Here is a 22,355-nt window from a genome sequence, read left to right as displayed (position 1 = left end):
TGAGCATTAGGTCTATCCTATACTTTTTGTATTTATAGTATAGGTTAGCATATTTTATAATCGCAGATGAAATACAGAATTCTATGTAGTAGGTACATTTCTATACATTATGTATATACATACATATATGTAATTCTTATATATTTGCATACAACACATTTTGGTATACATTATACATGTGTAGTATATTCTCACTATACACAAACGAAAACTTAACTATGAAAAGGTGTGTGAAGGCAGAATAAAATAAATGTGTATTTAATCATTTATTTATAATAATGAGTTCAAAATATTACTTGAAGTTATAATTTATATTTTACAACAAATATCATTCCTAAGTATATCTATGCTAAAGCATTTTAATTTCCTATATGCATTAAAATTTCTTTTTGAGCTGTAACATGTAATACATATTAGTGACAAAACTAACTGCAATAAGTGCAGAAAGTCCTACAACAATCATCTTATCCGATCCACCTCGTAAAAGATATGTTGGTTTTGTTAAGTCAGCCTATAAAATGTATGTTTATTATATTTCTCTTTTTAATGTAATTTTATTATCAACAGATATATATGTATTTATATTTACCTGCCATTCCTGTTGGAGCTTTTTTATTTTTGCGGGTACTGTAGAATAATTCTGTTTGCCAGATAATGAAGTAGATAGCTTAGTTTTGACAGAATCAAACATCATTTTTATTGGTTCTATCTTTTCTAATGGTCTTGGGGACTACAACACAAGTATTAGTTTCATATATTATTAGATGATCAATGAAATTGGTACAAATAATATTATGTTTAGGATATTAAATTTAAATATACAATTTTTTTTATATCATAGTTTTTTTAATTTCTTGGATATTGATATTATACCTATATTCTATTGATATTACGTAGTTATATAAAGATGTAAAAGCTTCATTCCTTACTTATCTAACATTTCTAGCATATGATAGGGAATATCATTTAACAATAAATAACTAAATGTAAAATTTGGAAAATTTGTTTTATAATTATCATATTAAAAACAGAGTAAATTATACTTCACTGAAACAAAGTAGGAAAAATGGAAAAACGATGTTGGAAAATATATGAATCTTTAGCTTAATTTTTGTCGTTAATTACTTACTAATGAATAAAGAGCTTGTAATTATGTCGATTGTTTTAAACGACCGGTAAATGCATTAAATTGATGGAACGACATTTTATCTATTTGCGTAACATACCTTCCCTTCTGATGGCACTTCTTCGTAGTGAGTTTAGTGCTCTCTGGAAAGGGAACAGCAAGTACTTATTTATCACACGTAACGTACATAGTGATATATGTATAAGTTGGTAGAATGCAAACTAGGTATTTCATTATAAATTAGTCGAAAATTTTCTTATCAAATATTATTAAATAAGTTACACATATTAATTTATTTTTAACTATATAATCCGACAGCAAGCCTAATAGATTTATAAAATAGCAGTTATTTATAACAGTTTATAGATAATATTATTATGACTAAAATATATTATTATATATGTACATTTTATCACATTTTTTAATTTAGAAGTTATATATATTTATTATGTTTTACTCATTCTTACAAAAATTAAATATATTTTTATTCCATTCTGTAAGATACTAGAATCCAAAAACTACAGCTAGCGCTCTCTGTAGACCATTGTCAATGGCTGGGGTATCTAAATAAAAAATATATGTATATACATATGTAACATTTGCTTTAAAAAAGGGTACAAATTTTTTAAATTCTTCTGAGATATAATCACATTGTAATTACAACTGCTTTGTAATACCCACTTAATGAAAACATAAAATATAAGGAATTATTAATGAACTATTCAAGTATATAAATACAGAATATCTTGTAAGTTTAGTATATATTATTTATTGTTTAGTATTACTTAACTGGTGTGTGTTTAAAACAGAAAAGGATGATATTCTACAATTATAGATATTAATTGTAAACAGAATTAAGAGAGAATCAGTATTAAGAATATGTGTATTAACTAATCATATTATTTCATTTAAGTAAAAACTTATGTGAAAATATGTAAACAGATATAAGCTAATTTTATGTATCATATATATAAAATATATTTACTACTAGTATTACTCAATTATATGTTATTTTGTGCAATAATCTTCTTAAAATGAAATCGTACTTACCAAATATTAAAAAATGTAGTGTTTAAGATACGTATTCAGTCTAATACGCAGTTTTAAAAAAACATAGTGGTTTTAAATGTTATTTTCATGTACCGTAAAATGATACTCATTGCTTTATTTGTATAAACTCAGTAATCTTTGTGTATATTTCCAGGATCCTCAAAGGTGCTTGGATACAACTTTTCACTATGGCATAAGAGTCCATAATTGTATTCAATATCCATATCCTTTTTACTGGTGATAATTATATAAAATAATATACATACATTAATAGCATTGAAAATATCCTAAAAATTAGAACTTAAAATAATTTACAAAAATAATAAATGTAAAACATTTGGTAATTCTCTCTCTCTCTCTCTCTCTATATATATATATATATATATATATAGAGAGAGAGAGAGAGAGAGAGAGAGAGAGAAAATATGTATTATATGTATGTATATGGTGTAGGATATGTAAGTAGGTATATACAATAGTATTGCATTTCTAATATTACTTCAATTATTTGCCGCAAGGGTAGCTCGGTGCATTCTGTTTTACCGACGAGCTGGAAACAGCAAAACATATCATGGCTGAATATGGCGGTTTACTGATGAACAATCCTTTAAGTTTTGTTAATACATTGTATGATATGAAAAAGATATGTGACAGGCGTAATTAATGGTGAGATTTGGTGATAAGATTGTGAATAAATTTTGTATAATGTTCTTTAAGTCTGTAGTGCCATATCATATTCATTGTATGTCATAAAAAAATATATGATAATTGGTATAGTATTATACTTTATTAGTAGAAATAACAGCATTTCACTGACTTTTAACACATTGCTATAAATAATTGTTTATTACAATAGTTCATATCTATATTTATGAACTTTCAAGTATCAATTTGGTGCTTATGGATCCTGTGTCTAAGATACTCTAAATATTGTGACACATAATAATAAAATCTCATGCCAAAACTAAGAAGGAATAGAAGGACTGAAACTAGGTGGGGTGACAAATATTATACAGCAGTGAAAAATGCTGTTTTTATAACAGAGACACAACCTTATGAGCCAACTTTACCATCTTTCCCTTTGGAGGAGTATGTTCCAGAATGTGACAATCTATATATGTGTACACAATGCAAAGACTGGTAAGTTCATATATACACACATATTAATATATTTTAAGTATCTTTTTTACATATGTTGTATATTAACTGCAGCATTATAAAGCATTATATGTAGTACATGTAAGGATTAGTTTTTAAATAGAAATATATGTAATATGTGGAAATTTTATTTTTTGTTAGCTTCTATTTTCGAAGCAGTTTGGAAGACCATATTGCAAGGAAAAGTTGGATATTGGGATATTGGTGTCATCATTGTTTTGTAACTGATTGTAAACATAGCTCTGTAAAAGGTGTATTATGTGCCACATGTTTACAATTGGATCATGAGAAACGCTTATATTTACGAAGTAGAGGTTTACGTAACAATCAAAAATTTGGGGCAATAAGAATCTTTTACAATCAATGTCAATTTTTTGCACATTTGAAAGCTCATAATGTAGATTTGGTAAATATAGGTGACTTAATGTTAATGCCTTTACCAACAAATATCATCGATTGGAATCCTGAAGTAGATTTAACATGCGAAGCACTCATGGAACATACATTTATAATAAAAGTTCATATAATGGATTGGTTGAAAAATAAAACTATTGATAACAATTGGTGGCAATTGGCAGAAGATGCCAATAATCCAGTTACTGTTATTCTTAAAGGTTATAATGGTCGATTCCATTTTAAGCCATTAGAAATATCAATAGAGGAGCAAATTTCTATTTTGAATTCTGCTCATTCTACACCTAACAATGGCAAGAAATTTTCTGATATTGATATTCCTGAGTCAGTAGAAAATGTTGATAAAGGAACAAGTCCACCTTCAACAGATACCAGGGTTTCCATCTCTGATGAAAGTATGATTGAAAATGAAGACAGTCCTTGTACATTAAATGACATTACTTTTGTGAATTGTGGATTCTCAAAATTTCTTGAATCTGAGTTTTCAGCAAATATTAAGGAAAAGAAAGGAAAGACAACAGTTTCTGTAAAATCAGTGCAAGATTCATGCACTCCAAAACGTCCAAATGTAATTAATAAGTTTAAACGAAATAAAGTAAGACATGTAAACTCCATTTCATCCAATATGGTTATGTCATGTGGTAATACAATGATAACGCCTAAACGTGATATCAAAGATTTATCAAAGCATCCTACCAATAAACAATTATGGAAGAGTTTAACACATAAATCTAGTAACAATTTATCAGTCAAGACAGTTGCAGAAGGCAATATCGCAAAAGAAAAATCTGATAGAAAAGAAAATAAAACACTTCGCAATAATTTATTAAAAATAACACCAGTGTCTAAGGTTCAATCTGATGTATCTTGTACAGCAAAGGTGGATACATACAAAAATAAGTTAGGTAAATTGAAACAAAATCTATACACATTGACCATTAATTCTGGTCAAAAGGATGTTAGATTTCAAAGTACGAAACATGTTGATATTAATACAATTATTGATCAGCTACCACCTCACATGATCAATAACAAAAAGATTGTTTTTATAGGACACACCTCTGATAATGCACCTGATGATAATAACAAAGAATCATCTTCCGAAGGAGTCATTCGTTTAGTACCTCTTGGGAATGAAAAATTATCGAAAATGAAAATAAATGTAGGAAATAAAAATCTTTCTCAAGCCGGTAAAGAAACTAACAGAAATAGTTCGAAAAACCAAACCGAGCCCTTTAAAAATAAATTACGACCTTTTCCCGGTAGGGTTATATATCAAAATGGACGGAAATATATTATTAAGCAATCATCAGGTCTTACTAAAAATTTAAAAAACACATCCAATGCTGTGGTACCAGTAAAAAATGTACAAGGAACAGTGCAATCAAAATCTACAAATATTCCACCATTAGTGTTCTATAATATTCCACCATTGATACCCTTAGATTCCACTGAAATAGAAAATATATCGAATCAGGAAAAAACGAATTCATTTCATAATGATGTTTCCCCTTTAACACCTTCACCATCCCCGTCGGAATTATCAAATAGTTCTAGCTGCGATATTCAGTCGAAACAGACTTCTTTGTCAGCAAAGGGTTCTCAGAAAGTTGATATACCTTATTTGAATACTGAACATAAAGACATTGGTATTGATGTACAAAATATGAACAATTCATTTGAAAGTTTAACATTTCATAAAGGAGAAGACCAAAATTTGTATCTCGATGTAAAGTTTCTTAATCAAAAGCCAATTTATTCTATTGTTGATACATCTACAATGATAGCAAAATGTAGAGAAGAAATGCTAAATGAATTTTTTCATCTTTCTTATTTCGAATTGAATAAACGATACGATCATTTGCAAGAAATTGGTGAAGAAATATCAAGAGTAATGAATTTCGTAACTGATAATGTGATCAAAGAAAACTTAAAAGCAGTTCATATTTTGCAGACTGTGCTGAAACATTGTATTGATAAATGCACTAAGAAATTTGATAACACAGAGGAGAAAGATGCACTGTTACATGAATGGGAATCTGAATATGGAAAAACAGATGAAAAACCTGTTTGTAAAGCATGTAATAAAATTAAAAAACCCAAGTACTATATTCCAGGATTTTCAAAGCCTGCGAAAAACGATATATATTGTTCTTGTTATAGGCATATGTGCCACAAATGTCATACGTATCAAGGTAATTCGACGCGTTTCGTAGCTCATCAAACATTTCACGACAAAGAGAGACCATATTTATGCCCTGATTGTTATCGTAAATTTACATCATATAGATCGTTAGAAGTCCATACATGGACTACCTGTTTCCACACGCTAAAAAGGCGTGTTCTCGGTTGCAAAATTTGTGAAATAGATGGTTTTCAAGATATGGAATCTATCGCCAAACATTTCGCAATTATGCACAGTCATAATAAGGTAGTTTGTGATAAATGTTACATTGTTTTACCATCATATTCCGAATATAGAAAACATCATAAAGATAAACATTCAGATGCAAATGATCATCAACCCATAAGGCTTGTACTATGTAAACTTGGGCGATGCATTGTACGTTGCGAAGATTACATGTTACACATGGAAAAACATATAGTCGTTCAAAGATTAATATGGTTCAAATGTCCATTTTGTACGTTTATTCATGTAGAGGCGAAACGAATTATGTTTCATTTGCAAAGTGAACACGAAACACGTTTAGGGGAACTTACAAGTTCTGAGACATTGTGGAATACTTCTCAAGTGGAAACCGGAGCAAATTTATTGAAAAATAGTTTACAGCAAAATAAATTCACAAATGCACACACAGAGTCTTGCAAAGATGGAACTGTTATGCCTAAGATTGTAAATGCTAGAACTATTACGTCTGAGGTATTTGAACATGGAGCTCAGGGGACGGATGATAACATAATAAATTATGAAACACCACTATGTTCTAAAGTTGTTAATGTTAATTCAGAATTTTCTCCAAAGTTAAGTGGAATCATACCGAAGATACTCGACGTTAGGTCAATGGCTGACCTAACGTCGAATATTTCTGAATGCGACAAGATTGAAGCAACTTCGAAATTTATAGATACGACAACAAGTGCGATTATAAATGCTAGAAATATTACGTCTGAGGTATTTGAACGTGGAGCTCAGGGGACGGATGATAACATAATAAATGAAGAAACCAAACAAAACAAAGCTCACCAAGATCAAGAGATCGAAACCGAACTCGAACATGTCATTGATTGTACATGGGATACCAAACCGATTCAACTAAGTCCAGGCCCAGTGAAAGTTGAATCTCCTCAACAGGATCAATTTTTAGGAGTGAAAAACGACCAGAATACATATGACACATCATGCGAAAAAGCAAAAATTCAATTAGATGAAACAAAGCAAACAAGGGGTATTTCGAACAATACGCAGAATCAAAAGCAATCGGAGGCACATAAATTAATGTTGAAACTTCCTCCGCTTGTTAGAATCCCTCAACACGTGCTTGAGATGAATCGATCTAAGAAAGCTGGACAGATAACGAAAGGTGGAAAAATGGCAGTATTTTCACGCGATCAAGAAGTTAATCGCTATTTTCCTCGACGAATTGCTCTAATCAATCCAACTAATTCAAATGAGATCCTAAATTTTCCGTGTCCTTTATGCAGGGAATTAATAAATACATCCAAATCAGTTATAAGTAATCATTTTCAGAGTAAACATTTGGAAGATTGTAAGTTATCAGAAGTTGCCATAAACTTACTACGAATATCACCAGAATTTATTAATGGTGGTTACAAGGAATTATTAGATAACAGAAAGCGCAAGTCCGAAAGTACTATGTCGAGTTCAAAAAGAAGACGACGGTGGAATCCAAAAAAATATAATACCGATGGGAAAAACGTGAATTTTACAGGACTTGGGTTGTGTGTAACACAAGAAACAGCTGAAGATAGCGAGGGTAATTTCAGGTGTAAGAAATGTGATCAGCGATGCTCGAATATGACAAATTTGAGAGAGCATATTGCGTGCAATCATAGAATCAAAGGCCGATACTTAGTATGCCTGGAATGTGGAGACAATTTTGTGGTAGTACCTAGTTTACAAATGCATCTGAAAGCATTTCACGGGATAGAGGATCCCATAACTTATATGGCACAAAATACTTCCTACGCTCCTGATAATGTGGATGATCTGGAGGCTGAAGGAAAGTCTATCGAAGCAAATCAATGTCATGTTTGTATGGCGGTTTTCGAAGATAAGGCGGCGGTAGATAAACATCTTCGAGTCCATGGCATGGCGTTCTTAAATCGTAAAAGGATAGAAGCGCAAAATGCTTTGAGGAGTCCAGAGAAAAAGAGCGAAATGGAGGATGAAAAATGTACACCAATCAAAACAAGTCCAAAAGAACTTGCTCGAAAGGATAAACCAGCAGAAACTATACTAGAAAAGATCACTGTAAGTTTACATGGAACCTATTTCATCTTTTGATTAATAATATATTAACCTTGATCGTTTGTTATTTCAGGCAACTATATAGCTAATGGAGGCACGACTTTTCGAAACAAAATCGATCGGAAAGTAGTACATATGTAGTAATTTCTAGGTTTAAATATGGCCCTGAATCTGTGATTTTAACGTTTTAATTAATTAATGGAAAAACGTTTCTTCGTTTCCTAGACGAGAAAAATTAGAAAAAAAACTTGTTAATTATTTTATAATATCGAAAAAACATTATTCAATGCTTTACTTTGAATATCGGAGTGGATTTTGATTAATATTAAGATCAATACACTTATTAACACATTGGAATTTATTATAAATTTCCTAATTTATGTTTTTCTATGTTTTATTTTATGTTTTTTATGGAATATGTACGTTCAAGATCTTTTAATTATAAATTGCATAGACCTGTTAAATGATAATAGTTGTGTATACTTCATACACATACATTCATATACTGTAAAGCGAACGTAATATGTTAAGTTTCTTAAATGTCTTGGAATGCAATACTATTGTAAATATATGCAAATATTTATAGACAAATATTGATTGTATAATTTATTTTATCAGAATTTTTTTCTTTATGTATATTCAAATAATTGAGTTATTCTTTCTATTATATGTGCTGTTAAAACTTGTTCTCTTAATCTTATACGAATCAGCCTAACTTCTATCGTACATAATTATATCCATTACATCATTCATATGTATGAAATCTGCAGTTGCAATTACGATATAATGTAAATAATTGCTCTGTTAAAAAAAATATATATAATTTTTTCTACTCTACTAATTCATATGCATCGTTATATCCAAAAATAGATAAATAATAAAATATCCTGATTTACTTACTAAAGAAGATCACTACTTATTCTTAATAGAATGGAAATAATGTTATTTGCAATAAATAGGTAGAATATATATGTATGTCTTTATTACACCATTTTTAATTGCACCGACAAAGATTATTGCTTAGTATTAAGTTAATAATTCAGTGATTGACACATACGAGATACTCGAGGTACGAAACGTGGGGAATATTCCCACTTGTTTTCTTTTTATCTATATGTATATATATTTATTTATATAACATGTACTCTTTACGCGTATTAATGTTAAAATATCAGTACATCACACTTGAAGATTTACAGAAGAAACCAATATATTTGTTTTTATGATTCTGTATTACGAAGAGATATTTTTGTGTTACATCGAGTGCAGGTACTTCAGGAAGGGTTGGGTTCTGAACACTTTGACGTTGGATCTGTAAGAGTATTTTCAGCATGCCCTCTGTGACTTTACATAATTTGAGTCGTCTAGTTTTACGAAACGATAATGAAGCAATTAAAATATAATTAGAATTATTATATTTATTATTGAACGCATCGATAAATATTATGAACTTCCAACAATTAAACATCGATTAGAAATAATTTTGAACAACGAAGAAAAGATTATTATTATATTTTGGTCCCTCCATAAAGTGATAATTCATAAAGTCGGTCAGCTGTATACTTTTACGGGCCCCATAGTTTTATCTTTGGCACAATTACTAAGGAACACACACGATAAATTTAAACAGTGATTGGTTCTCTTGACCCTCGCACTAAGTTTTTGTGTAATCAATTTGAGCTTGATTTTTCATGAATACGAATACTGAAGATTGTCGCGTATACAATTGCATTTTTATAATGTTTTATTTTTTAATCGAAGAATAAAATAAATATAATTAAAAATATAAAAAGAAGGAGCCAGCGGTATTTTCAAGTGTCGTGTTCTTCGGAAATTTGCCGATGATCCTTCATCTTTTATCAATCATAAACAGTAGTGAGAGTAGATTTTTCTCTCTCGATTAAGAACATATGTTTCAGCAGACAATTAGTACAGGAAGGAAGAATATTGCAACAGGAAATCGTTTTTTTTTCCCACATCTTATTGTTTTAATCTACGAGGCAGTTGATTTTCCATTTTCGTACGATGCGTTCATATGACTATCCATCTCTGCAGGGATATTCAAATTGGTCGCGCGAGTTGTTGGACTCGAGGGTCGAGAACACTCTGATTTTTGAATAAAGTTTGTACTTGTATCTAGTTGGGCAGATTCGGAACTGGATTCTTTTCTAGAAGAAGACATACCATATGTGGCACTCGATGTCCTAGTGTTTGTTGGTGACGAAGACGATGAGGAAATGGATCGGGTGATTTTCAGCTCCGAGTCGGCAGGACTAACGTTATTCTGCATATCATTTTCTTCGAAGAGCTTTTTTAAATTGTTGCCGAGCTTTGCGTCATCAGAATTTACATTCGACTCCGCCATAATGGTTAAGGTTAATGATTCCGATGTTTTCTTGCCTCGAGTAGTGTTTCCCAGTTCGCTTAATGGAATTCCCAATTCACGAGTGGCCCATACATCGCAGCTAGGGCTACACGATGAGCCACGAGGGAATTGAGAGACCTTAGTTTTTCTCGCGTCTTCCATGGAATGCCATCGGTGGGATTTCGAGATCGAGGATCCTGGAGCAATCGTATTTAAACTGTTTGTCGGCACTATCCGATGTGGAAATCGCGGAGATCCCCGAATTTTTTCTCGTGACGATGTTTGACTGGTACTTGCTTCTAGAAGAAGAGCGGTTCGAAATACGTACGTTACAATAGATTTACATATATTTCATTGCGTTTCGTTGATACCTCGTACTCATTATATTTGCAATGAAACGATATAAGTACTCGATGAAATAATTCACCATAAAGAAATAGTTTGGGCATACTTACTGGGTGGTAGACTAAAATTGACTCTGGGCTCGCTGTACTCTTTACGATGTAGCCCTAGGCTTAATCTGCGATCTTCTTCGCTAGTAATACTAATTATTGGTCCTGAGCCACATCGAGGATGAGGCGAACGACTGCCTTGGGCATTAACTTGACACGTAGATGCTGCTTTCGTGCCTGGTACCAAACCGGCAATGTAGCCCATGTGAACCCGTAGTGCTGATGCTACTCCTATGAGATTTTGACATGGTTAACCGTTTCAAATATGTATATTACACTATATTCCATTATTGGTTTTTAACTTTTTTTATACAATTTACCCGTAAACGAGGCGGTCGAAGTTTTCCTGCTGGTAGGGCGACTGCCGAAAAGACTGAAGAGTCGCTGAAAAACACCCAAACGATTCGGTCCTTCCGTCTCTCTTCGTCGGTGAAGTTTGTAAATATCTGCTAGACTTCTTCGTGTGCCGTCCGGTTCCAAATCCGGTTGGCTGCTAAACGCTACAGTACCGCGGCGTATTCCTAATTTACAGAAAAATCAAGTCTATACGTGCCCAATCGCCAATCGTGTTGCATTAATAATAGATACTAATATTTACTGACATTCGAGCCAATAAGGCGAATTGAAGCACACAGTACGAAAGCGAAAGCAGGTGCTAAGATATCGTAGAAGAGGAAGGAGGAGAACCGCTCGCGTTTTTCGTGAGAACGCAATGTTCCCGAATTCTCTAAATGAAATCTTCGTGTTTACATGTGTGTAATAGATTGTCTTTCGGGATAATGTTCGATCGACAAGCTTTATGGTATTTACGAATTAAACAAAAGCATAAACGGGGATCCTGCTTCAAGTATTTGCAGATTCATTCGGTTGACCGTCAAGTTTCATCATCGATTCTATTCAACTGGATGTCATTGCATTCCGAAACATTGGATCAAACGTGCAATTTAGCGTGCAGAATGGGGCGTATGCACGTACATACACCTGTCAGAGACTTGTCCGAACTTGTCAAGCGGTTTGGGACTTAGAGCTCGGGGAAATACGAGTGCAGTCTGGTATCTCGAATGGCAATTAATATGTCAGAAATGTATGAATTATGTCCTCAAGCTAGTAATACAGACCAATGCAATGACAGGCTGACAATCAAGCTGGTTGGTTTTGTATTAACTGTTTCATGTGCAATTTTAAGTAGCAGCTAATTTTATTTAATAGCTGTTTCAAATCGACAGAGTAACTTTAAATTACATCCGCAGCATGATGAACGTTGTACGCTACTAACAAACGCGCAAGAAACGTTGTTCGGCAGTACAGTTTTCATGCAGTTTTCCTCGAAAAATAACATAACCGTCTTTAAACATTAGACAAGTCAGCAAATTGGGGAATATTTTCTTGTACCGCAATACGAATCGGAAGACTTTTGAAACATTTGATTTCCCTATTCTAATTTCCTCTATCGTTTCAACTTTCAACAAGTTTTTAAAATACTGATACAAGCACGTAAACGTCAGTAACGTTCAGATAACTGCGTGCAATAAACGGAATTCGGTCACCTTTCTCGAACATCTGAATGATGGAAGGACGACGAAGCGAGAAGAACATTAATTATGTATCGTTCCTTCTTTCTCTCCTTGATAAAACAGTTTATTCATTGTGCAAATTTAAACAGGGACGATTTCGTTTGGTGAAGGGTAACGAATCGTGAAACGATCTTCGATTATATATTCGTCACGAATTTATTTGCACAACGAATCTTGGATCATGTGGCGAAGAATCTTACTCACCGGACGAATCAGCGGACGGCCAGCTAGCCCTAGGGATGACCGGTGGGAGGACGCTGAGCAATAACAAAGGCAGACCACCCCCGATGCTGGGATTGCGTTGTGGAATCGATGCGCTCGACGAAGCGTGCGATGGTTCAACCGGTTCCTGTGCCAATTGTTTCTCCAATCTGGCCAATTCCAGTTCCAGCTGCGCCATTTCACGACGATACACGCGATTCTGTACTTCCACGCGGTATTGAAGTTCGCTGTTGCACCATGAAATATAATTTTTGTTAAATTCGTTAAAAAGCAGTTGTATACCGTGTCGTAACTAGGCTTGCGGATATCACACACTAATTCGTGTACTATTTTCAATAGATTAGTAAGATCCAACGGATTTTCATCGGGAATTTTAAACGTTGATGGTAATGCGATCTCGTCCTCTTCTCTAACTCGATATCGAATAAATTCTCAATGGAAAATTCAATAAACTTTGTTTAGTGGGCACCGTTCGAAAGAAAATTCAGTGAAAGTCGGTAGTTGAATAAAATATGATGAACGATGTCTGTGACCTGGTTTAAAACGAATCGTTCCATGGTACCGTTAGGAATAACGTGAAGAGTTCAGCCACCGAGCACCGATAAAAAGATATCGTCTCGAGTTAGATCCGTCCAAACGATTAGTTACCAAGCGAAAGAAACCTTTATTGTCATCGTATTCAGCACCATTGTGCTTACCCTCTTTCTTCGCTCCTGTTTTCTTCTGATTTTCCATTTGCTTTCGACCCTCTTTTTCTTATCTGCGAAGTAGTCATTGGCGCGACGCGGCGTATCGCGGCAACAGTAGCAGTTACTTACGTTCTATCATCGGTCACGAATCTCCTTGTATTGCATTCGATCTTCAGGCCGAGACTCTGGACAACGGGGTCGGCTCTTTCGCCAGCCAAGATATTTGTTAACTGCGGAAGAAACAGCAACGCCAGCGTTGCGGTCGTTGAAGCCAAGATTAAAGCGGTAATCGTAACGAAGGCCAATGTTGCGCGGTCGGACATCAAATTTGCCAGCACTACCACAATCCCCGAAGTGATCACCACGAAGTAAACACTCATGCCGATGTATTGCGAGTCGTTTAAAGCAGGTATTTTCACGTGTCTGTAATTATGCACGATATAGAAAAGTACAAAGTAAGAAATAATTAACATAGATGTATAAGTATAAATAGAGAATTAAATTGTTGATCAAAATTACATTAACTCTACAATGACTAAATCGATACTTCCATTACTATGTTTTTGACTTGGCCTTGGAACGTTTTAATATCAACAGCTCAATGCTAAAACTCCGACAAAAAGAGGAAACATCTTTGCTAATGAACGCACTAATGGCATCCCTCATTAAACTCCAGTTCGACTTTGCTTCTCCAATTGGAAGTTCCATGTGGACAGATTCCCCGGAGCGATTGTTTTAATGAATTCTTACTTACAAAAACTATTCCGTATATAAAATTTACAGGTTAACTCAATATTTTTACCTCGTTTCCCAAGCCATATATACACCGACGATTAGCAATAGACCTTTATATATGTAAAGTGCGCCCAACCAGCTGTTCGTATGTTGAGAACGGCACACCTCTACCTGTATCGAAAACCAACGATGTAAATTAATTGATTATCGTTGGTTAAAGGGAACGTCATCCATATTTTAATGATCCTCTCTACCAAAGTTGCTAAGGTAAGGGTGAAATTGTTTTCGACGTCGTTTCGATTTTGATACCTGAGGTTGATAGACTACGCTTCTATCCTGTGGGCTAATTTCCAGAGTTAGGTTTCTGAGATGGCGTTGCATGGGGTCAAAAGTTACCCACAAGGTTACCACGAGGCCGTCTATCAGTAGCAGAACGCAGATCAAGCTTATAAGCTGAGTATCCTGAAGTAACTGTAGGTAGTAGAATTATACTGCGCGTTAAATGTCAACTGTACTTTCAATCTTATCGTACCTTGTTCTTGACAACGCCGCTTCTGCTTCTAGTGAAAATCCGATGAACGCGATAGGTCTTGGTAAACATCGAACCAAATGCCAAGGAAAAGCCAGCAGACAACAAATACACTCTCGCCTGAAAAACCGTGTGACATATCGTACGAAATACAAAGTGTAACGTAGCAAGGGAAGTGTTCGATCTGTATACATAGATATACACGATGCAACATAATTTCACCTACCAAACTAACGACTGTTCGCAAATAGAAAATTAATGCTCACTGTGCACACTGTAGGATAGTAGTCGTTGCTATCCGGTAGCGTAGCGTGATCCAAGCCCAAAAGTATGACCGCACCGTAGACTAAACCACAGCCGACGGCAGCCATATTATTCAGTCTAGGACTCGAGAGTTTTATGCTCCTGCCAGTCATAAGAAACGGAACACTTTATATTTTCTATACGATCAATGCGAAACGATGGAAACATCGTAAAACTTACTTGTGTTTACGAAAATGTAAATTGAACGCCAAGAAAGCAAACGCTAAAGTGACACCAACGCTAGCGAGACAAGTAACTGCTAGAAAAGCTGCAGGTGCTACTGTTACCACTCTCAACCTGGCCGTAAGAAAAATAAGCCATTTGTTATTATTAGAATGTTCTCGAATAGTAATAAACTCATAACGAGGACTGTAGCGAATCTCACGAATAATGAGAAAAATCGCGAATGCTAAGTTTTCCACCTTTATAATCCTTTAAGGCTTGGTGTCTTTCGAAAGTAGACGACGTCGTATTTCACGATATTTCCCAAAACATATGATTTATGAAACATTTCCGTCGGGGAATGATAATCAAATTTTACTAACCCGACGGGAAAGCGTGAATCCGAATATATAGTTATCCTTCATATCGTATACTTATACGTTTTATCATAAGTTGTAATCCCATTTGGCAAGGGAAATCTTTACAGCTATTTTATGTGAATTGCTTATGTGATTGAATTTTACATGCAACCGCCCTTAACGCGATTGAATTCTCGGTTGCTGAACCTGTCGAGTTCACGTTTATCGCGCAAATAATAGCTTATTAGCATATAGAAACGATAACATGGATTGTAAATAATTGTATGGCTAGAAATGGCATATTTGACATTGTTGCTCTCATTTATCAGCAGCGATTTTAAATGTATCCATTAGCGTCCAACGATTTATTTATCATTATCTGTATAATTAAATATACAAGGAAAGGGTATGGTTTGATTATTGTACGTTTGATTGTATTTGTAATTCTCAATTAACGATGCGTCGATATTCGAATTCGCGGTAGATGTTCAACTAGCGGGTAACTGAAAGGTAAAACACTAATTGATATATGTAATTGCTCGGATCTTTTGTGGTAGTCAGATTTCAATGTTCGCAGAGAACGAGCGAATGATAAAACCAGATAGAACAGTACATACCGGAAAACCCTTCGAGCCACGGGGGGACGACCATCCGGCCATTTTGTCATTGCGCATCCTGAGCAATTCATTATTAGCTTTCCATCTTCTGGACTGAAGATCGCTATTCTTCTGAAATCGTTGCCTGTAAATGGAAAACTATAAGAGATCTCCCGCTTTAGTATAAACGAGAGACTCTCGACGAATTGAATAATCGGTCAAGAAGTAACCGGATAGGATAAATCGAAACAAGATTTTAATTCCCATGTTCCCCCACTTCGTTTTCTGTGCGTTTCCTTTCGAGCAAACAAATTAAATTGCTTGGGATTTTAATCTAAGAAGAAACGCGGCTTGTAATTATTTCGACTTCGTGTTTCTACCTAAACATTTGTTTCGTGTTACAGATTTGACGAACCCAGAGCTTACGACATAAAGATAACAAGTTTCGTAACGTGCAAGGAATTGAATTATCGAGAAGAAGGTCTGAAAAAGTTGAAAGCTTAATTCCTATCCTTCATTCCTCTCACATCTATCCGGAAACCCATCCGTCCTCCTACAAAATACCCTTTCCCAGCCGTGATTCACTTGTGCGACACGGCCGATAAAGTCGAAAATACACCGAGTTCTAAAGAGGAGACGAATCGAGACTATAGAACTCCTATTTGTATTGGTATAAGCATGACTAAACGAGGGGCTTTCCAAGGATTAAGTCTGAGTTTACTTTTTCGGACATGTTACGGAACAACGCTTCAAAATAGATTCGATTTTATTTCCGAAATCGGATTTTAGCGTGTCTTGCGTAAACTCTCTGGAAAGTGCAGACAGCAGATATGGTTGATCGCTCGGATTAGAAATGTTCTATCAAGTTGTTGTCTTCGTACATTTTACAGGCCGGTCGCTATTGGACTTTTTTCTCATCAGCTTAATGACAGTAGCCGGATACACAAAATAATACTCATTTTGTTCCATTTTCGGTTTCCGCATACTAAAGCGCTGTTATTTTCGAGGACTGAAGATAAAGGCAGTCTGCCTTTTTCTGCCGTTTTTTAAGCAGCGCATTCACGGACACTGCCTATGTGTATCTGTTTCGTGAAGTTTAAGCGTATACCTCGATGCTTTTTCACCTTGACAGGTATTGGAGTTTCTTCTGCACATTGAATTACTTACCTCCTAAATTGCACGTAAACTCGTACTACATAGTTTTTTCAAGCGCCGAATTTACGAATTCGTCCTCGCAGCTTTTTAGGAACTTATCTTATGATAATATAGTGGTTACCGTAATATAACAAAGTCATATAATCGGTCTGACACCGAAGTTTACATATTCGTAGCATAGCTGCGATATTGCTACTTTAGCTGATCAAACATTTTCAATTTCATTGGCTATAATTCTAGGAAATAATGAAAAAGAAAAATTGTACAGTTTTGACAGTATATTATCGGCTAAAATAGAATATTCGCCTAATTATCATATTATTTGGCCTTAAACAAGACAGATGGATCTAATCCCGATTAACGTCTAAAGTTAGAAAACATTGCCTTCGGCTGTTGCGGTGCGTAAAAAGAAGAAGGAAATAACAGACGACCGATCTTTTTTTTCTATTCCCTGTCTTCGTGATTATGCTTGGAAGTTAAATATGCGGCCCGCGCCAATGTGACTATACCCGCTACAGGATTTGATGGATTACAGCCGTAGGATCTCGAGTGTCGACTGGTTGGATGAATGAAACACTGTGGGAGAGGTAAACTAGGATAAAAAAAATGTACAGAATAATGGTAACAGAAATCGTGGAAGTAAAGGAGGAAACAGTTGATGGTATCCAACTTGTCCGAACTAGCGAAGCTTCTTTGTGAACGCCGCTGCCTATCGCTGACGGAAATTCGTGCCAGTTCGTTGACTTTATCAGAAATCGATGCTTGAAGCGTGGTTCAGAAAAAGGAGCTTCTTCTTCGAAGTTCGGCAAGGTTAGCGAGCAGACAACTAGCCGTTGTATCGTAAATAATCGTTCAACTATATGAACTGCGTAAAAGAGTTTGGAAAATCAGTCGATTCTGGTAAATCCCTGAATCCCTGGAAATCCGTACAGGGAATTTTCCAACTTTTGCTTCTCTTAGAAACATCTTACCGAAAGACGTAAATTCTTTCATTGTCAGCATCCGAAATTAACCGATTTCGTACAGTGCGTATACAGTTCCCAGCGGAATGATCATGAGAAATTTTGTAAATACAAGGTACCAAAGTAGGTAACGCGAATCAACTTTTACGAAGATGTGTGATATACATATATCATAAAGGAGGGTGGAAAAATAGAACAATTCGGAGATTTTTAGCCGTGTTATCGCTGGATACACATATAAGTAAAGTAAAAAGTAGGGAAGGAGATAGGACATAGAAAGTAGGAAGGAAGGAGAAACGTTTCTTATCGGGGCTTTTAAAAGATTGTTCAACCGTCTTCCAACGAGATATTTGTAAAACAAGAGGTAGAAGAACGAAAGGGTGAGAAAGAGAAAGAGAAAGAGAGAGCGAGAGAGAGGGAGGCGGAAGAGAGGAAAGAGCGAAGGAGTAATGAATCTTGGTCTCAGTTTCATGGCGCTTGTAAAGGTGTAGATACTTTGTAGCAGATTGATTTTCGATCACGTTAAAAAGGCGATATTCCATTAATGTGTAAAATACATGGAATAACTTTGCAAAAAGTCCGATTAAATATCGTCCATTAGTCATCGATTGAACGAGTTGAAATTGAAACGGGAGAAGTGATTCTGATGCAAGAATGCAAGTGTCGTTAACACGAACAGCGCATCGAGGTCATACGGCTCGAAAGAAGGCTTAATTTCACAAAGACCTGCACGTCCGTACGTTCGCGAGGATGGCGTTTCGAGGCCACTCAAACAGTGCGCTTGCGTCGTTATTCGGAAGAATTCAGTCCGTGATTCTTGAAATGTATGGAGGCAGGCCGACTTCCGACAATTTACACGAGTGACATTTGTCGAGATAAAATTTGCTGGAAAAAGTTTAACACGATATATTTATTGGTCGTGTTTGGTGTTGCGGAGACGCGAGGTTACTTCTTGGTCGGAATGACGATTAATACGAATTCAAAGTAATACATTCCGGCCTTTCTTGTTTTCTATCTCTGGTTTTTCTCCTTTCTCACGCACGCTCCCTTTCGCTGCCGATTCCTGAGGGTCCTCTCTCATTAATTATTCATCGGCTTCTTACCGACATCCGGCGGATAGAATGGCAAACATCCTTGCTCGTGTTCGCACGAAGCTCACGCCGATCTCGTTTCGTGCTTTAGATCGCGGATCCGAGTAGCCGCAGTCTTTGCCGTGTCGGCCACGCGAAAAGCTTCATGCGCGTGACACTGAGATGTCCTTATGGCTCTTTCAACTTTAGTTCCCACGCTAGCTTTTTCCAAATTCTTCTACGCGCAATCTTCTTGGCTGTTACGAAATCGCAATCAATTATCGTTCGATACGTCATTTTATATGGATGAGCCATTGGTATTTTTTCACGCAGCCAATTTTTTTATTTTTGTATTTCGAATAACACGCGAACAGGCCATCGCGCACGTGAACTCTCCGTAAATATAATCGACAGATTCGTGTGTCGTGTGAACGTTCATTTGATAAGAAATTGACGCAAACAGGAGCAGCGAGAAACAGTGTATCGCAATGCCTAACAATTCGGGCAATCGTACGTAACGCATTTAACGGAGGAATGCATTAGGACGAAACCGCTATCGTACCGACTGAAATCATATCGCTGACGGAACATTCAACAATGGGAAGTGTCAGTTAACTGAGATGCGAGAACGCACACGGTATACTGCGCCGTTAGGTGGGCACAATTGTCAGCAATTTCCAGCCCTGTTTCCTGATTTGCCCTATTACACGTCCGTCTTTATTCGTGTACCATTACATTCGATATAATTACGAGTAAATCGTACTTGTATGGTATAAAGTTTACTCACCGTATATCTGAGAGAACGCTGTGATACCCACTCGATCGGCTCCATCGAACGATACCGGTCCCTAGAACAAACGATGACTAAACTATTCCTTTCGATTGACCTGGAAAATCTCTATTAACGATTTCGTCCGCCGATAAGTTCATTATTACGATACTCATTGTGTTTTTTTTAATAAATACGTTTCTTCTTCTCCTCGATACGTGTCGTTCATGAAAATTCCCAAAGATATCGTTCTATCGCTTTTGTGAATTATCGATGCGAAAGTTTGAATGCTGGATTTTGGATGATGAAAGCAGAATGCTAGATGATTTTAATTTCACGAATGTACGCGTATCGTTATTTGCACACAAGCCGAATCAAATGCTTAAATACTTGAAGAATAGGTGACTTCATGAATTCTCATGCATTCCTCTTTTATCAGTCGAGTAGTATTTCATACTCACCGAAACTCCGTTAAAACGCAAAAGTTTCAGTTGTTCCAGTAGTCGCAACGCAATGTCCTTTCTAGCATGTGTATATTGCACTACGCTAATGTTGTCCTTATTTAAGATGTTTTCGGTCTTTTCCAAAGCAAGTGCCATAGCCCAGACGGCGTCGTAGGTCTGTCCTTCGAACTTCGAGTCTGTCGCGCTTCTTTTTCTCAATTCCAAAGTGAAATTGTTACTCGTCTGTGCAGAAAATACCGTTGCTGTATTACGGCTAATTGGGTAATATAATTCGAGTTAATGCGCAAGGTTATATTTAAAACGGAACTATTATTCTTATCTATTTTTATCGAGTGTACTAGTAGTTAAAACGAAGCTCGTGTAATCCTTTGAAAATAAAGTAGCTTTTTGTTGTAGTGATCCTAGCTTGATCAGCCTTCACGGCGAAGGTCAAACAGAAAGAAAAGTTGTCGTTTCAGTATTCCATAGTAGCCTCTTTAAAAACAAATTTCTTTCTTATTAGCTTATTTGGGAAAATTGTGCCATGGAAGAAGGAAAATTGCCGGAAGGGGTAACATTTTCGAATATTATTCTCGAAACAATGAATGGCATTTTTTCTATAATAACGAAAGTACTTTGGGCGACTCGATAGTTTTAGTGAAAAATTAATTCTCTTTCATCCGATAGTGTAAAAACGCGTCTTTCACGCAAATAGTAGATATTAACGAATTAATCAGTACAGTTCGATGTAACCAAAAACAGGAGAACCGAGTAGTCGTTAGTATTTGTCGGAGAGATCAAAATTCGTTATGTTAATATAACGTTGCGTGCAGATTCGAAATGCCGATATGGCAGAACAAATGTATTACTAATTTCATTTTCCGTTATTGAACGTTACGGACGAGTTTGAGAGAAATTCTATTTCCCTCGTTTATCATATTTTTAGCTAAATCGATTAAACGTGCATGCTCCGGTGGGAAACAAATGGATCACGAAAACTATTTACGCGAATTTCGGCTCAACAAAGAAATGTAATATATATATCGGGTTCTCATTATGATTAGGGTTAGGGGCGTGTAATGAATCTTCACTGGAATTAGCCATTGTTATTATACAATCGAGGTAATGTTTATTAGCACAAGTATGGATATTACAGAATTGATAAGTAACCGTGGTGATTAGACGCTAATGACAATGGTCTTAGGTTCGATAACGAATCCACGGTCAATGGAATAACAAAATGTGCTTCCTTCCAAAGTCTAAATTGTATTCAACTTGCTTGTCTACGATACAAATATTACTAAACTAACTCTTTGTTAGAACGTAGAGTATTCACTGAACGTAAAGACGTTGTTTTCCTCGCTGATGAGATTGCACGAGAGTGTCCTCTCCGTCACGGTGATGCTGCAGAGGAAAACTGTTATGGGGTATGTCTAAGGACACGAGATCATCGAATTCGTCGAGGAAAACCTTCGTTCGAAAAGCGAGGGAAATGGACGTTGCTGTTAATTGGTTAATTTCTATATTGGTGATTAAAGAAGGATGCTAGTCACCCTTGAGAGAAAGTTGCTAGTGGGTAGCGCCGTTCGTGAGAAAAGCAGATTTCCCGTATCTTCCCGTAGTAGGTGATAGATTTAGGGACTGTTAGGATAAAGACTGTTTGTCCGTTTGAAGGACTTTAGTTAATTAAATCCTAAGATTTATAGCGGGTCCTGAGGCTGGCTGAGCATGTACTGTGGAGATGCATCAACGTCTGGTAATCATCTTGCCCG

The 22,355-nt window shown here is 35.6% G+C and overlaps 2 protein-coding genes and 1 pseudogene across 8 annotated transcripts in view; 1 reads left to right on the top strand and 2 right to left on the bottom strand.

Moving 5' to 3' along the window:
- Positions 1-255: 255 nt before the first annotated feature.
- Positions 256-1,204, bottom strand: LOC132910211 (uncharacterized; annotated as a pseudogene).
- Positions 1,205-2,668: 1,464 nt separating this feature from the next.
- Positions 2,669-8,789, top strand: LOC132910177 (uncharacterized). Of its 4 annotated transcripts, none has more exons than XM_060965708.1 (4): positions 2,669-3,316; positions 3,476-4,719; positions 4,801-8,201; positions 8,272-8,789. In XM_060965708.1, the coding sequence occupies exons 1-4, from the start codon at positions 3,132-3,134 to the stop codon at positions 8,281-8,283; spliced, it is 4,842 nt and encodes a 1,613-aa protein (XP_060821691.1). In that variant the 5' UTR covers positions 2,669-3,131; the 3' UTR covers positions 8,284-8,789. The 4 variants fall into 4 exon arrangements, with proteins under 4 accessions (XP_060821691.1, XP_060821690.1, XP_060821689.1 ...); XM_060965707.1 differs by having other exon boundaries at positions 2,670-2,842; positions 3,061-3,316; positions 3,476-8,201; XM_060965706.1 differs by having other exon boundaries at positions 2,670-2,947; positions 3,061-3,316; positions 3,476-8,201.
- Positions 8,790-9,154: 365 nt separating this feature from the next.
- LOC132910175 (uncharacterized) overlaps positions 9,155-22,355 on the bottom strand; it is a 33,885-nt gene continuing 20,684 nt past the window's right edge. For 3 of the 4 annotated variants that reach the window (XM_060965704.1, XM_060965703.1, XM_060965701.1), the window contains exons 7-19: positions 20,602-20,826; positions 20,159-20,219; positions 16,206-16,329; positions 15,248-15,364; positions 15,031-15,169; positions 14,768-14,884; positions 14,545-14,706; positions 14,303-14,406; positions 13,630-13,923; positions 12,794-13,038; positions 11,336-11,536; positions 11,019-11,246; positions 9,155-10,862 (exon numbers count right to left, since the gene is read on the bottom strand). In XM_060965704.1, the coding sequence (XP_060821687.1) occupies positions 10,192-10,862; positions 11,019-11,246; positions 11,336-11,536; positions 12,794-13,038; positions 13,630-13,923; positions 14,303-14,406; positions 14,545-14,706; positions 14,768-14,884; positions 15,031-15,169; positions 15,248-15,364; positions 16,206-16,329; positions 20,159-20,219; positions 20,602-20,826 (2,688 nt within the window). In that variant the 3' untranslated portion in view covers positions 9,155-10,191. The remainder of the gene's footprint in view (positions 10,863-11,018; positions 11,247-11,335; positions 11,537-12,793; positions 13,039-13,629; positions 13,924-14,302; positions 14,407-14,544; positions 14,707-14,767; positions 14,885-15,030; positions 15,170-15,247; positions 15,365-16,205; positions 16,330-20,158; positions 20,220-20,601; positions 20,827-22,355) is intronic. The other variant, XM_060965702.1, reaches the window with a different exon arrangement.

Source organism: Bombus pascuorum, chromosome 8 (assembly GCF_905332965.1).
Source record: "Bombus pascuorum chromosome 8, iyBomPasc1.1, whole genome shotgun sequence".
In the NCBI taxonomy this organism is placed as follows: Eukaryota; Metazoa; Arthropoda; class Insecta; order Hymenoptera; family Apidae; genus Bombus; species Bombus pascuorum.
Note: the sequence above shows the minus strand (reverse complement) of the source record. Positions and strands in the feature narration are given on the sequence as shown.